The 16,012-nt window shown below is 46.6% G+C and overlaps 1 protein-coding gene across 2 annotated transcripts in view; it reads left to right on the top strand.

Moving 5' to 3' along the window:
- Window positions 2,989–16,012, top strand: part of BFSP1 (beaded filament structural protein 1) — a 33,198-nt gene continuing 20,174 nt past the window's right edge. The window contains exons 1-2 of one of the 2 annotated variants that reach the window (XM_021077954.1): window positions 2,989–3,496; window positions 7,835–7,895. In XM_021077954.1, the coding sequence (XP_020933613.1) occupies window positions 3,123–3,496; window positions 7,835–7,895 (435 nt within the window). In that variant the 5' untranslated portion in view covers window positions 2,989–3,122. The remainder of the gene's footprint in view (window positions 3,497–7,834; window positions 7,896–16,012) is intronic. The other variant, XM_013985099.2, reaches the window with a different exon arrangement.

Here is a 16,012-nt window from a genome sequence, read left to right as displayed (position 1 = left end):
CAAAGCGGAGCTGCAGCGACCGGCCTATGCCAGAGCCACAGCAACTCGGGATCCGAGCCGCGTCTGCAACCTACACCACAGCTCATGGCAACGCCAGATCGTTAACCCACTGAGCAAGGGCAGGGATCGAACCCGCAACCTCATGGTTCCTAGTCGGATTCATTAACCACTGCGCCATGACGGGAACTCCCCTATTTTATTTTTTAATTAATTAATTAATTTTTCTTTTTGGGGCCATACCTGCAGAATATGGAATTTCCCAGGCTAGGGATCGAATCGGAGCTATAGCTGCCAGCCTATGTCACAGCCATAGTAACTTGGGATACGAGCCACATCTGCAGATTATGCCACAGTGCACAGCATCGCCAGATCCTTAACCCACTGAGCGAGGCCAGCGATCGAACCCGCGTCATTGTGTGTACTAGTCAGGTTCTCAGCCTGCTAAGCCATGATGTGAACTCCAAGATCTCTATTTTAGAACTTACCCCAGATTTCCTGGTGTCTTCATTAGTTGAGTAGGAATTTGTCTCTTGCCCTTTAAGGCTAAAGACTTGACCTTGTTCAATATTTAACTTCTTGAGACTATGCTTTGTGAGTAGATATTTTCCAGGTATTTGTTGCACTGGATCTAAGGGACATAATATTTTTTCCTTTGTTATGTTTCTGGTAGGTAATGTTTTCCTTAAATTGGGATTTCTATGGCTGGTAGACTGGGTCACTGGTCCCAATTCTTCACTGGGTGAAAGAGTTACACACCCACATCCTTGCCATGGCCTTGGGTGGGCCATTCCTCTTATCTGCCTCTTGACTGTGTTTGTGGCCACGTGCCTTGCTTTGACCTTTGGGCTGGTAGCGGACACGATCAAACAAAGTTTTGGAACAAGCTTGTATGGCTGGGCTTGCTCTTGTCCCTCTGTCACTGCTAGTGCTAGGAGGCTGAGAGACATCTGGAGCAGGGCTGCTGTCCCAGCTGACTGGAAGATCTGCAGCTGGCAGGAGAGCCATCCAGCTGAGCTGCAGACCTGGGATGTAGTGACAAACACTCTCGTCTGTCACTTAGTTTGGGGGTCATTTTGTTCTGTTGCAATACCTGACTGATACATGGTGTCAAAGGGAATGATTTTATAACTCTGGTTTTATGTTGGTTTTGCTCTCTAGGAAGCCTGAAACATGCCATCAGTGTGGTATATGTGTGCCATACCATAGAAAATACTCACGTGGTACGCCTTGATTTGATCACAAAATCTGTTTTTAAATGGCTCAACACAAGAAAATAGGATAGGAGTTTCCATCGTGGCTCAGTGGTTAACGAACCTGATAGCATCCATGAGGACGGCAGGTTCTATCCCTGGCCTCGCTCGGTGGCTTAAGGATATGGCATTGCCCTGAGCTGTGGTGTAGGTCACAGATGTGGCTCAGATTCTGTGTTGCTGTGGCTGTGGTGCAGGCTGGCAGCTATAGCTCTGATTTGATCCCTAGCCTGGGAAACCAATACCGCGTGTGCAGCCCTAAGAAGACAAAAGATGTAAAAAAAAAAAAAAGAAAAAAAGAAAAAAGAAAATAGAATAACCACACAGGACTGGCACAACTTTGGGCCTTGTATAGATTCAATCCAGTTTGAATCCATTATCTTATCATCTTTTTGGAGAAGTAATAAACCCTAAGAAATCCAACAAAGATCTATGTAATTTTCTTCTCTTTAATAACTATAACCTTAATTTGTAGTATCTTACGTGTAATATGTGTAATACATAGTTATTAATTACATGGTACTGCTAATCCTTATTTTTTTTAATGGAAATAGGCTTTTGGTAAAGATTTTTAAAATTACAGATACAACAAAATGTTTATATTTAGGAACATTCCTGTCAAAGCTATTAATCTCTTTCGACACCCACAATTTACTTTTTTTTCCCAATTAGCTTTTAAATTTGTCAAAGCCTAGCTTTCTTTACATAACACAAATTAAAACAAAACATAGTGGCAAAAATTCCTTTATGTTCTCTGAGAGTTGGCCAATTTATCAAATCTTTAGGCTGAAAGCATTTTTTTTCTTTGGTTCAAAGAACCTCTCATGCCAGGAGTTCCCGTTGTGGCTCAGCAGTGACTAACCCAACTGGAACTCATGAGCACGCAGGTTCTATCCCTGGCCTCGCTCAGTGAGTTAAAGGATTCAGGGTTGCTGTGAGCTGTGGTGTAGGTCCCAGACGCTGCTCAGATCTGGTGTTGCTGTGACTGTATGGTGTAGGCCAACGGCTACAGCTCTGATTAGACCCCTAGCCTGGAAATTTCCATATGCCGCAGGTGTGGCGCCCCCGCCCCCCAAAGAATCTATCCCGCCAGTGTGTGTGTGTGTGTGTGGGGGGGGGGGGTTCTGCTTGTTTCTCCCATTTCAGAAAGAATATCAGAACTCAGGAAAGCCAGAGAAGCAATAATGAGAACAGTGCATCTGTCTTTGAGTTGTGGTACAAAGAGATCTGTTACAAACATGTACAAGTATAGGTAAGAACCTACTTGCAACACACCTCACAATTTATCAAGAGGTGCCATTTGATTTTGCATCCATGGTTAAGAACCCCTAATATAAGGAGGGATACTGAACATCCTGTTGTAATTATGAAAAAGAACTGCTTAAATAATCAGGAAAAATGGATTGTTAGAAAGTTCTAAGAATTGAGAATTGAGAGCTTGACTGAACGAGAGAGGGGTCCTTGGGGTCTCCAGCTAGTCACCAAGTTGAACAAGATAGCTTGAGCTTCCTTCGCAATTCTCGGAGGAAGCAGTCAAAAGAAAGGCAGGGCTCTTCTGTCCTCCTGACCCTCCGTTTAATCATAAGGCAACAGGCTTTAACAATCATGGAACAAAAACCTCATTGCCCCATTTAACCTTCCAACCCCAAAAGCTCTATGGACCGCTAATCCAGCGCACAAAAGCTGGCCTGCCGCTGTTTTGTTCTTTCAAGGCTGGGCGCAGCGTTGAACGATAGCTGGTCGACTCTGGAACGTCCCAGCCGCATGCCCGGTGCGGGGGCGTAGGGGGGGCTCCGATGTTTATTTAGCGGGCTGCTGGCTCGGCTAGGGGCCTCCGGGAGCGGGCTGTGCGCGCTGGCTCGCAGAGGAACCATGTACCGGCGCAGCTACATCTTCCAGACCCGCAAGGAGCAATATGAGCGCGCCGAGGAGCCGCCGCGCCCCGCCGAGTCGGACAGCCTGACGGAGGGCTGGGCGGGCGCGCCAAGCCTGGCGGCGCTGCAGGGACTCGGCGAGCGCGTGGCCGCCCACGTCCAGCGGGCCCGGGCGCTAGAGCAGCGCCACGCTGTCCTACGGAGGCAGTTGGACGCCTTCCAGCGCCTGGGCGAGCTGACCGGCCCCGAGGATGCTCTCGCCCGCCACGTGGAGGGCAACCGCCAGCGCGCCCGGGACCTGGCGGCCGAGCGCACCCGGCTGGAGCGCCAGGGCGCAGAGGCTCAGCGCGCGCTGGACGAATTCCGGAGCAAGTAGGCGCCCGCCATAAACTGGGGTGGGGGGATGTTTGGGGTGGGGTGTTGGCGGGGTGGGGGAGGGACATACAGAGGCAGCGGGAGTCTGGGAGCAGGCGGGTGGGAGGGCGGTCTCCGGTCCCCGCAGAGGGCACGCCATGGTGCGTTTCCCTAAAATAGGACTAGCTTCCATTTTATTGGCACTTCACAGTTTACATGAGATGGTATCATTTACTTTTTAAAATTGAGATATAATTTACATGCGATAAAATGCACAGATCTTTAGTGCATAGTTCAGTGACTTTGACATGTATATACCCACGCAACTACTAAAGCAAGATATTTCCTCTGCCCCAGAAAATTCCCTTCTAATCTTTCTCAATCTTTGGTACCGCCTTTCCAGTCCCCCAGATCACAGGCTCCCAGCGTTTTGATTTGTCACCATAGATTAATATTGCCTATTCTTGAATTATGTTATAAATGCTATTTAATCCTCACAGCCTCATCCTGTTATAGAAGGCACTGCACCCATTTTACAGATGAGGAGACTGAGGTTCAAAAGTGTAGAGATTTGGGGCAAGGTCAATCAGCAGGTGAATTGCTGCCCTGGGACTGGAATTCAAGTCTTTTTTTTTTTCTTCTTCTTTTTTTGGCCACCTCGAGGCATATGGAATTCAAGTCTTGAGCATGCTAAGACTAATGGCCTTCACTGCATCCCAGCTGACACCTGGAAATTGTTTCGATCTGTGTCTTTTAGGTTCTTGCCACTCAAAGTGATCCATGGACCCCCAACTTTGCCATCACCCAGGAGCTTGTTAAAAGTGGAGGCTTTTGGGCCTACCTCAGGGCTCTTGAATCGGACTCTTACATTTTAACAAGATCCCCAGGTGATTTGTAGTTTAAGAACTTAAACATCGAAGTTTCAGAAGCCCTGGTTCTGGGCATGGTCTTTCTTTTTGACAGACTGACTAATGTGTTAACATGATCTGAAGAGCTATTTGAAGAGAAAGATGTTCAGTAATTTGTCAGCGTCTTTTTGAGTTATGAATGGGTGTTCATTTTGACTCAGGTGGACACTTCAGGGAATTTACTCTCTGATACTCCAGCAGATGTCGAAAGGCGTGACCATAGGAATATGCACTGCATCATGATCTGTTATAGCAAAGGCCTGGGACCAGCCTAAATGCCTGCTAGTGGAAGTCAGATTATAAAATTGTGCTTCATCCATGCATTGGGATACCATGCAGTTGTGAAAAAAAAAAAAAAAGAGTAGGAGTTTCCATTGTGGCTCAGTGGTTAAGAACCTGACATAGTGTCTGTGAGGATGCTGGTTCGGTCCCTGGCCTCACTCAGTGGATTAAGAATATGGAGTTGCCCCAAGCTATGGCGTGGATCGCAGATGTGGGTCAGATCTGACTTTGCTGTGGCTGTGGGCGTAAGCTGGCAGCTGCAGCTCTGAGTTGACCCCTAGCCTGGGAACTTCCATATCCTGCAGGTGCAGTGGTAAAAAGAAAAAAAAAAAAGAGTAGTGTGTTATTATCATTTATTTTAAAAAGCAGAGGAGGAGTTCCCTGGTGGCTCAGCAGGTTAAGGACCTAGTGTCACTCACTGGTGTGGTTCTAGTTAACTGCAGTGGTGTGAGTTTTATCCCTGGCCTGCGAAATCCCGTATTCCTGTGTGTGCTGCCAAAATATATAAAATAAAGTAAAATAAAATAATAAAATGTTAATTATATATAATAATAATATATAATAATAAAATAAAAGTAGAGATTTTTTGCTTACATAAGGAAAAAGAGGACACAAGCACACACAGAAACCTAATGACACTGGTTACCTATTGGAATAAAGGAGTAGGAGCAGAGGCAGAAGGGAGAATATTTTTTTTTTTGTCTTTTTAGGGCTGCACCTGCAACATATAGAGGTTCCCAGGCTAGGGGTTGAATCGGAGCTGTAGCTGCTGACCTACCACAGCCACAGCTATGGCAGTTCTGAGCCACATCTGTGACCCACACCGCAACTCACTGCAACACCAGATTCTTAACCCACTGAGCTAGGCCAGGGATCGAACCTGCTTTCTCATGGATACTAGTCAGATTCGTTTCCACTGAGCCACAATGGGAGCTTTGAGAATTTTAACTTAACATCTTTTTATGTCATTCCACTTTATGAATTCACTTCTATATTCACTCCTGAGAGTGTATGAATGTATCATGAAGTCTGATCATGAATTCTTTATAATGAAATCACTTGCCTTTAATATCTAGAGTTATTTACAGCATGAAAATCACTTTAATATGTTTATCAAATATGTTTCTAAGCTATAGAAATTCTTGGATGTTTCTAGAAGGGAAACACAATGAGAAAATCAGATTTTGGTAACAGTTTTATTCTTCAAGCTAATTAACCATTAAAAAAATAATTCCTTGGGCTCCATTAGAGAGACACAGAAAAGAGATTGATGAAATAGAACATTCTAGTGTGAAACGTAAAACTTGTGCAAGTATGTTTTGCTTACTGGTTATAGCTGAGCTTCTTGGGTAACTCTAGAACTGGGAACACTTAGAACAGTGCTTAATGGTTCTTCTCTGAGGCCAGGACTTTTAATTCTGGGGCAAGATTTTCCAACACCTCTCACAGTATAAAGTCCTTGACTTGAACCCATGGCATGGGTGTACAGGGTCACAGAAAGCGATGCTTTGTGGGTTGAGCTGAATGCTAATTAGGATTAGTTTCAACTACAAATAAACTCCAAAGTGACATTGGCTTATCCAAAACAGAATTTTGTTTCTTTCTTGTGTAAAGTCTGGGCTAACAGTTTAGTATGGCACCCTACAGTATTCAAGGGCCAGAAGGTTCTTCATGGCCTTCAAGAAGGCAGCATCTGGCATCTGTGTTTCAGGGACAGAGTGGAGGAAGAGAAGCAGAAGGACACATCTATACCATCTCTTACCAAAGATAGCTCAGACTTATGCTTAACATCCTATTGGTCAGGATTTGGTCACATGGCCACACTGAGCTGCAAGGAAAGCTGGGAAATGTAGTCTCCCTTCTAGGCAGCCCTATGGCCACTGAACATGAAGGGCTCTAACTCCTGGAAGAAGGTTAGAATGGATTTTGGGGCAACTTACAGGGAATGAAGTGGGGAAGTCATTTAGGAAGGGATCCTCTCTTTTTCTTCAGGGGATGGAATTCCTCCTGGGGGAAATTTGTTCTGTGTAGAATGATTTCAAGATCTGTTTCCTTGATTGCTACCATTTTTTAGAAGTCAAGGGAAGAAGCTGACTAGAAGAAAAAAATACACTTGCTTCTAGTATCTTGGGCATGTTTAAGTTTGGGGGGATGTCCCTGCTCTGTGCAGGCAGCATGATGTGGCTTTCAGGACAGTTTTGTTTTCAGACTCACATTTGACTCCTAACTCCACCCCTGTCTGTGTTTGGAGTCCTCTAGAAGCTGAGCCTGAGAAGGTATCCTATTTGGGAGGTGGCCTCAGGGCACACCAGTTGGGGAGTGAGGAAGTGAGGCAGGAAGGGAGGGACCATCACTGAGTGCATCATTCGACAAGTTACCATTGTGGTCCCTGGAGCCCACCTGCGGGGTGGGGCACCACACCTCAGTTGTTCTAGCTGAGAGCGAGGGAGCTGGGGTATATGCACCCCCTCACCCTATCAGAGCTTGTGGGCTGCTCCCAGGGGCCCTGACTCTCTGACCCATCCAGCCTTCCCTGCCCACCAGACCCCACGAGGCCTTTGATGGGCAGGGCGATGCTGCAGAGATGCAGGTGAAGCACTTGGAACACCTGCTGTGGCCTCAGGCCAGTTTCTCAACCTCGGTTTCCTCATCTTTCACCTGGGTAACAATAACTGCTCTCTTCCAGGATATTGTGAGGATTAAATGGCGTAATCCAGAAAAGCTGACACATGTCCATAAATATAATAGTGTAGGATATCCAGACAAGATCAGGTTAATGGTGTTTGATGTAGATTGTCAGGGCAGCCTCCTAATCTCTGTGTTGCTGCTGCACTTGGGTTACAGGTGTGCCAAGATCAGATTCTCTCATCCTTGGGTGGCTGGGGGTGGTGCCAGGGGCTTGGGCTGGGCCTCTGGGCTGGGTGACTCCTGCTCTGTTTACTCCTCCTGGTCATCCCATGTACGGAGCTCATGGTGGCATTTCCTGTGTGTGCCTTGATGTGGGGAAGGTTGGGGGCATTGGGCTCCGAACTGTGGCATCAGCTCCTGCTTTCCTTAAAGAGAGGGTGTGGGACTCACCTCAGGTTAAGTAAAATGTTGCTTATGTGGCCAACATGTACCAGATCATGGAAGCTGCCCAACTCTCCCCTGTGTGTCCCCTTTGCAGGTATGAAAATGAGTGTGAGTGTCAACTGCTGCTAAAAGAGATGCTCGAACGGCTTAACAAGGTGAGCGGAGCCAGTCCTTGGATTTGGGTAGATTCATGACAGAATTGAGCTTAATGGCTGAATGGTGTTTCCCATACCTCTCTGTGTGCTTTTAGAATTCCTGTATTTTTTTGCTGTCACTCTCCTTGACTTGGTCATTTCAACTAAATCTTTGTGAGTGAATTCACACCCCCCCCAACACTGACATACACACACTGACACACACACACCGACCCATATATACACTAACACACACACACTGACCCATATACACACAGACACAAATACGCACACACACTCTTCTACCATAAGCTACATGATCTCGTGAGAGAGCCCTAGATGGTAAGGCTTATTGGCTTGCTCAGCTCTCCAGATGTGCCAGCATTGGGGCATTGGCCGTCGTTTGCACCAAATTTAGGAGAGAACTTGCTCCTGGCAGTGGTTATTTGGATGCAATGCCACTTATCCTGTTGTCTAAGGGTCATGAGCTTGTTCCTTCACAGGCAAAGTCTCAGGAGGGCAGGGGATGAAATTTCCTTTTCCCCGCAAGCTCCTCACTCTGGAAGTAGGGATAGTCACTCCGAGGGAGGCACAGGATCCTTGGCTTCCTGCTGCACACCTTGTTGCTGAGGTTGTGTGGAGCTGTTCTTTGCAGGAGCATTTCCTTCTTTGGAACTTCCATCACCATCCTACTGGTTGGATTTTCTTCTGTAGCCAGGAAATAGCAGAATAATTCTCGACTGCCAAATAGCAGAATAATCCTGGACCACAGAGGTTGGGCAAAACCAGGGATGGCAAACAGCTGTAAACATTATCCTTTTCTGGTCATTTCAGAGCTTAAATGTCAGAGGGGAAGGACCAGTGGGGACTGGTTAGTTGAAGGGTTGCTTATTCAGGATACCTGGCTGCCTTCTCCCTTCACCCCTTCCCACCCATAACCTCATCAGAATTGCTGATAAAACCTGGCACCCTTCCCTGCTGTTCCCAGATGTGGCCTTAAGATTCTTCTCTACATGGTTGCCTTATGATCCAGCAACCCCACTCCTGGAACCTAATCCAGACAAAACTGTAATTCAAAAAGATACATGCACCCCTATGTTCACTGCAGCACTATTCACAATAGCCAAGACATGGAAACAACCTAAATGTCCATCAACAGATGGAATACTACTCAGCCATAAAAAAGAATGAAATAATGCCATTTGCAGCAACGTGGATGCAGCTAGAGATCATCATACTAAGAAAGTCAGTCAGAGAAAGACAAATACCATATGATATCCCTTATCTGTGGAATTTAAAATATGACACAAATGGAAGTTCTCGTCATTGCACAGCGGAAACGAATCTGACTAGGAACCATAAGGTTGCGGGTTTGGTTCCTGGCCTTGCTCAGTGGGTTAAGGATCTGGCGTTGTGGTGAGCTGTGGTATAGGTAGCAGACACAGCTTGGATCTGGCATTGTTGTGGCTGTGACATAGGCTGGCGGCTATAGCTCCGATTAGACTCCTAGCATGGGAACCTCCATATGCCACGGGTGTGGCCCTAAAAAGACAGAAAGACAAAATAAAATAAAATAAAATATGGCACAAATGAACTTATCTATGAAACAGACTCTTTGACATAGAGAACAGACTTGTGTTTGCTAAGGGGGAAGGGGGTGGGGGAGGGATGCGTTGGGAGTTCGGGGTTAACAAATGCAAACCATTATATATAGAGTGGATAAACAACAGGGTCCTACTGCATAGTACAGGGAACTATATCCAATATACTGTAATGGGAAAGAATATGAAAAAGAATGCATATATATATATATATATATATATATATATGCATGTGTATCTATGTAACTGAGTCCCTTTGCTATATAGCAGACATTCACACAACATTGTAAATCAACTATACTTCAATAAAATACATTAAAAAGATTCTTCTCCGTATGGAACTCCAGGCAGTGTCTTCAGACAGTCAGGGTTAGCTCAAGATTAGCTCAAGTTTAACTCAGAGTGTTTGCCATTCCCTGACTTTGTCCAGCCTTTGTTGTCTAGGCTTATTCTGCCAGCTGGTGAGAAAATCAGAACTACACACTAGGGATACTGAAGTTTGCTTTGTGTGCGTTGTATGCTGTATGATACTTCTGTGCCCTTCTCTGTGTGAGCATATAAGATATTGTCCAAATCGGGACGCTGCATGAAGGAGGTGCTGTCGGTAATTATGCAGCTCGATTGATAAGAAACTGAACTGTCTCAGACCAACTGGGACAGAGGGCACCCCAGAGGTGAGCACAGAGATGGTGGTGAGTGTCTGCTTCAGGGGTGCCCTAAGCACACAAGCTCTGTGATTGGCTGTGCACGGAGTTAGGTTGCCAGGAAACAAGGCTGTTTGGAAATCTGAGTTGGATATGGGTCTTATTAGGATCTGGCATCACTCAGCTATTCAGCTGACGCTAGTAGCTCATCCCCATGCTGTTTTCAGTGGCAGTCCCAGGCTGCCAGGTGGGGCCACCATCTCGTCCACCGGCTGAGGCCTTTGGGAACATGGGACCCTGACCCCTCTCACTTAGGGGCCAATTCAGTCCCTCCCCAACACCACTTGGTTCTGCGTTGTGACTTGGCTCACACGGTGCCATCTTGGGCATTTCCCAAGGGAGGCAGAGAAAGAACTTAGTCCTTCTTTCGACCCTTGGTGGCAAGTGACACTGGATTTAAAAACAAGCTCCAACAGGAGTTCCCATCGTGGCTCAGTGGTAATGATCCCGACTGGTATCCATGAGGACATGGGATCCCTGGCCTCGCTCAGTGGGTTAAGGATCCAGTGTTGTCGTGAGCTGTGATGTAGGTCACAGATGCGGCTTGGATCCGAGTTGCTGTGGCTGTGGTGTAGGCTGGCAGCTGTAGATCCAATTGGACTCCTAACCTAGGAACCTCCATATGCTGTGAATTCAGCCCTAAAAAGACAAAAAAATAAAACAAAGCAAAACATAAAAGCAAACAAGCACCAACAACATTGTAAATCATTAAAAAAACCAGTAATGTAAAAAAAAAAGAAAGGAAAAGACATTTTATTTATTTAAAAACAAAACACACACACAAGCTCCAACCTTCTGTTGTTTTTCTCTTCTTACAACAGCAATGTATATATGTATATTCCCAGTAGGAAAATAAGACAGTAGAGAGAAAATGAAGAATGAGGGACAGCTTCCCACGTCTCACCACTGTCACACTGTGATGCAGAGTGTGGACAGTTGAGGTATCAGTCCCCTTGAGAGTGTTGGGAAGGTGCCAGGGAAAGGTGCTCCCAAGAACGTGGGCGAGGACTAGCCCAGGCCATTGGCATGGCTGTTCCCTGGGTCCAGGGAAAGGCTTGTCTCCACGAGAGCCACGCAGCCTGGAAAGGAGGGCAGCCTATGGATAGGATGTGTCTCACTACTGCGCAGAATCTGTGAGGCTTTGGGTGCGTGGCTTCATCCCTCTGAGCCCCAGCTTCTTCATCTGGAAAATGGGAACAATGCTAGTTCCTACCACTATAGGAGCGGGTGTGGGTCTGTGTGCTAGTGCGAGTGAAATGACATGCTGATGCATGTGGCTTGTCTGTTCCAGTTGTTATTACAGATCACTTGATCTGTTTTCTCCGGGTGCCTGACCCCGGTGGAGTGGGAGGTGACTTTAGTGGTGCATGAAGGAACAGCTCTTTAATGACTGTGAATTTATTTTTATGATTACCTTTTCTCTACAGCAGGTACATAAAAAAGTTTCTTTTGGAGTTCCTGTCATGGCTCAGTGCGTTAAGAACCCAAGTATCCATGAGGATTGGAGTTCGATCCCTGGCCTCCCTCAGTGGATTAAGGATCTGGCATTGTCGCGAGCTGTGGTATAGGTCAAAGATACAGCTTGGATTTGGCGTTGCTATGGCTGTGGTGTAGGCTGGCAGCTGTGGCTCCAATTTGACCCCTAGCCTGGGAACGTCTATGTGCCACAGGTGTGGCCCTAAAAAGAAAAAAAAAAAAGTTTCTCTTTAAATATATGTTAATAAACATGAATCAGTTTGAAAAAGGGTGATTAATAGTAGATTTTGGATATAGCAGAAATCATGAACACAGGATGCAAATACAGTGAATTGGAGGGGTCCCTGCATGAGCTCATGGGAGCCTTAGAACAGCCTTATGGATTTTTTTTTTTTTTTGTCTTTTGTCTTTTGTTGTTGCTGTTGTTGCTATTTCTTGGGCCGCTCCCGCGGCATATGGAGGTTCCCAGGCTAGGGGTTGAATCGGAGCTGTAGCCACCGGCCTACGCCAGAGCCACAGCCACGCGGGATCCGAGCCTCATCTGCAACCTACACCACAGCTCACGGCAACGCCGGATCGTTAACCCACTGAGCAAGGGGCAGGGACCGAACCCGCAACCTCATGGTTCCTAGTCGGATTCGTTAACCACTGCGCCACGACAGGAACTCCCCAGCCTTATGGATTTTGAATTTTTTTTTTTTTTTTTTTTTTTTTTTTGCCACACCTGCGGCATGTGGAAGTTCTAGGGCCAGGGATCCAGTCCTTACCACAGCAGTGAACTGAGCCACAGCAGTGACAATGCCAGATCCTTAACCAGCTGAGCTACCAGGGAACTCTGAATTTTGACTTTTTTTTTAATGCCCAGATTGGCCAAGTACAACTAATCCTAACCCCTGGTGAGGCTGAATGACTTGAGCCCCACAGCCTGTCTGTGGTGGGTGTGGGCAGGAGCAAGGGCTTCTGTTTCTGTGGCTCATTCTTTTCCTCCCAAGGACTGTCAGGGAATCTCAGGAGACAGACACAAAGCCAGAGTCTCTGAGTATAGATGGTCCCTTTGCACTTGATGCTGGTGCTCCACCCACCCCCACCCCCCACCCCCCAACCCCACTCCAGGCCACCCTTGAGGTCACACAGACACGCTGAGCACACTGGCAGCTCCCTGCATCTGTCCAGCTGTGGGGATGTTTGTGATCAAAGAGGCACCGTCCAGAAGTGTGTGCATCAGCACTCCAGGAGTGACCTCAGCCACTGAGGGACAGGGGAGAGTAGCCAAGTCCCTGGCTGGTCCACCCCCTCATAGCAGCAGTTCAGAGGTGAGTTTCCTGGTCTCTCAGGTGCTCCCCAGCAGGATTGAACCTATTGTCCACGGTGGCAACCTGCTCATTTCGTGCCTTCATTGGCTTTGTTCCTTTCCCTGTGTCACTTCCTTGACACACCCACTCCAGTGCTGATGCGACACCTCTCACATAAGGGACCCCTCCCCAGTCCTTGCCTTGGGGTCTGCTTCTGAGGAGCTCCAACCAAAACAGCCCCTCAAGGGGTCAGCCCGGGGAAGGCTGGACCTCCAGGTGCTCTGTCCATTACGATGGTCACTGACAAAGAAGGAGGGGAGATGGGATGGTGGAGTTCACGTTTACTCAGTGTCTATGGTCGTAGATTTTCATCAGCAGAACCTTGAATGTCTGCCTGCAGGACATCAACTGGGTTTAGATGGTCAGCTCAGTCTAGTGTCCATTTCCTTTGGTGTCATGAAAGGGATTCACTTCTGGGTGTGGCTGTGAGAAACGGGGTCCGCTAGGAATCACTGGCCCAGTCTTTTCGTCTGGCTTGGAAAATATCACAGTGTGTGGACAGGGCTGGTTGCTGCTGTGTTCATGCAGCTGCCATCTGTGAATACCGCGCATATAATTAACACCTCTCCCCAAAAAACCCAGCATGCCTCTACATTTTTATGGCTGAAACCATGGCATATGGAAGTTCCCGGGCCAGGGATGGATCAAAGCTGAGCCACAGCAGTAACCAGAGCCACAGCAGTGACAATGCCTGATCCTTAACCCATTGTGCCGCAAGAGGACTGCAGATTTTTTACATTTCTAGTTATTTCCAGATGGTGTGGTCCCGGGACCACACTTCGATGACCCACTGGGCTAGATGTAAAACACACACAGTACCAGGGTTGGAATGTTTTCTAAAATTAGACTATTGGCCCAGAGTCTCGATTTGGAAAAATCGAGGCGCTTCTGCTGGTGGAGCTTTTGAAAGTGCAGCTGCCAGCATCTAAAGCATAATAAAAACACAAGCGTCTACACATTTCTGAGTTCTGGGACAAACAAAAGAAAACACTTCCCAACAAATTCTCCTCCCCTGCAACTGCACATTCCAGCGGCAGCGACTCACCTTTGGGAGTTTGGGGCATTTTATCAGATGATTGTCTTCAAAGCAAGAGAATGTGCTCACAGAGCATTTGGTTAATCTCTCTTTTAAAGACAAATGTGGGCTGGCCTTTTATTATCACTCTGAGCCACTTTAAAGGTTGACTGATGGGAAGTTCCTATTGTGGTTCAGTGAGTTAAGAACCCGACATAGTGTCAGTGAATTTGTGGGTTTGATCCCTGGCTTCGCTCAGTGGGTTAAGGACCTGGTGTTGCCATGGCTGTGTCATAGCTGGCAGCGGGGGCTCTGATTTGACCACTAGCCTGTTAACATCCATATGCCACAGGTGTGGCCGTAAAAAGAAAAAAAAAGTCAGTGACTGATTATTCTTCATTGATCAAAAGAATGAGCCCAGAAGCTAAATACCCATAGATAGATTTCACATTGATTTAGTTCAGTTTAGTGTCCCATACCTGGAAACACACATCCCTTTGTAATAATTGGGTTCATTCTTTTGCTTCTGATTGAAAAATAATAGTTTAGACCATGTGTGGGTCTCTCTCTTTTTTTCTATTTAGGGCTGCACCTGTGGCATATGGAGGTTCCCAGGCTAGGTGTCAAATCAGAGCTGCAGTTGCTGGCCTACAATTCAGCTCACAGCAACGCCAGATCCTTAACCCACTGAGCGAGGCCAGGGATACCGCCCGTGTCCTCATGGATATTAGTTGGGTTTGTTACTGCCGAGCCGCAACAGGAACTCTGCTCATCATGCTATTTAACAAGTCATTAGAAAGTCAGTAAAAATTCACTTAGCAAGGCCTCAGTTATTGGCAGGTGTACATGGCAGGTGGGTCTCCAGAGAGGGGGCGAGGAAGGGCCTGCAACATCTTACTGAATTGTTGAAGCATTTTAAGTCAAGTCTAGACATCACAGTCCTCTCCTATTAAGAGCATGAATACTTCGTACTTATTTCATTGATCCAAACAAGAACAGTGAGATCAAATTTGGTGAATTATCAAAAAGTTTGGTGAGAACATTCGACCTTCTGTCACAGGTGTCATTTCCAACTTTTTTTTTGGCTTTTTAGAGCCACACCCATGGCACATGGAGGTTCCCAGGCTAGGGGTTGAATTGGAGCTGCAGCCGCCGGCCTCCACCAAGCCACAGCAACGCCAGATCCTCAACCCACTGAGCGAGGCCAGGGATTGAACCTGCTACCTCATGGTTCCTAGTCTGATTAGATTCCACTGAGCCACGACGAGAACGCCATCATTTCCAACTTTAAGGGCACAAACACTATTCACCACAGTAATCGTGCTGAAACATACATTTGGTATTGAAGAGACACAGTCTCAAGGTAAATGTCACGAGTCCTTGGGAGAAAAATAAAAATGGTTTCCTGTTCCATAGAGTGTCTTTAACTTCATTGATGGTTTCTTTAGCTGTGCAGAACTTTTGAGTTTGATGCAGTATCACTTAAGTTTTGATTTTGCTGTTTGTGCTTAGGTCATATCCAAAAAATCATTGCCAACACCTATATCTGGGAGCTGTTTTCTTCTAGGAGTTTTTTGTTTAAATGATTTAATTTTTTTTTTTTTTTTGTCTTTTTGCCATTTCTTGGCCACTCCCGCGGCATATGGAGGTTCCCAGGCTAGGGGTCTAATCGGAGCTGTAGCTGCCAGCCTATGCCAGAGCCACAGCAACTCAGGATCTGAACTGCGTCTGCAATCCACACCACAGCTCCCGGCAAAGCCAGATTGTTAACCCACTGAACAAGGGCAGGGATCGAACCCGCAACCTCATGGTTCCTAGTCGGATTCGTTAACCACTGCGCCACGACGGGAACTCCTGATTTAAGTTTTTAATCCATTTAGAGTTTATTTTTTGTGAATGATGTAAGATAGGGGTCTAGGTTCATTCTAAAATAAAGGTTTCAGGAGTTCTCGTTGTAGCTCAGTGGTTAATGAACCCGACTAGCAACCAT

This window comes from Sus scrofa, chromosome 17, assembly GCF_000003025.6.
Source record: "Sus scrofa isolate TJ Tabasco breed Duroc chromosome 17, Sscrofa11.1, whole genome shotgun sequence".
NCBI lineage: Eukaryota > Metazoa > Chordata > Mammalia > Artiodactyla > Suidae > Sus > Sus scrofa.
Note: the sequence above shows the minus strand (reverse complement) of the source record. Positions and strands in the feature narration are given on the sequence as shown.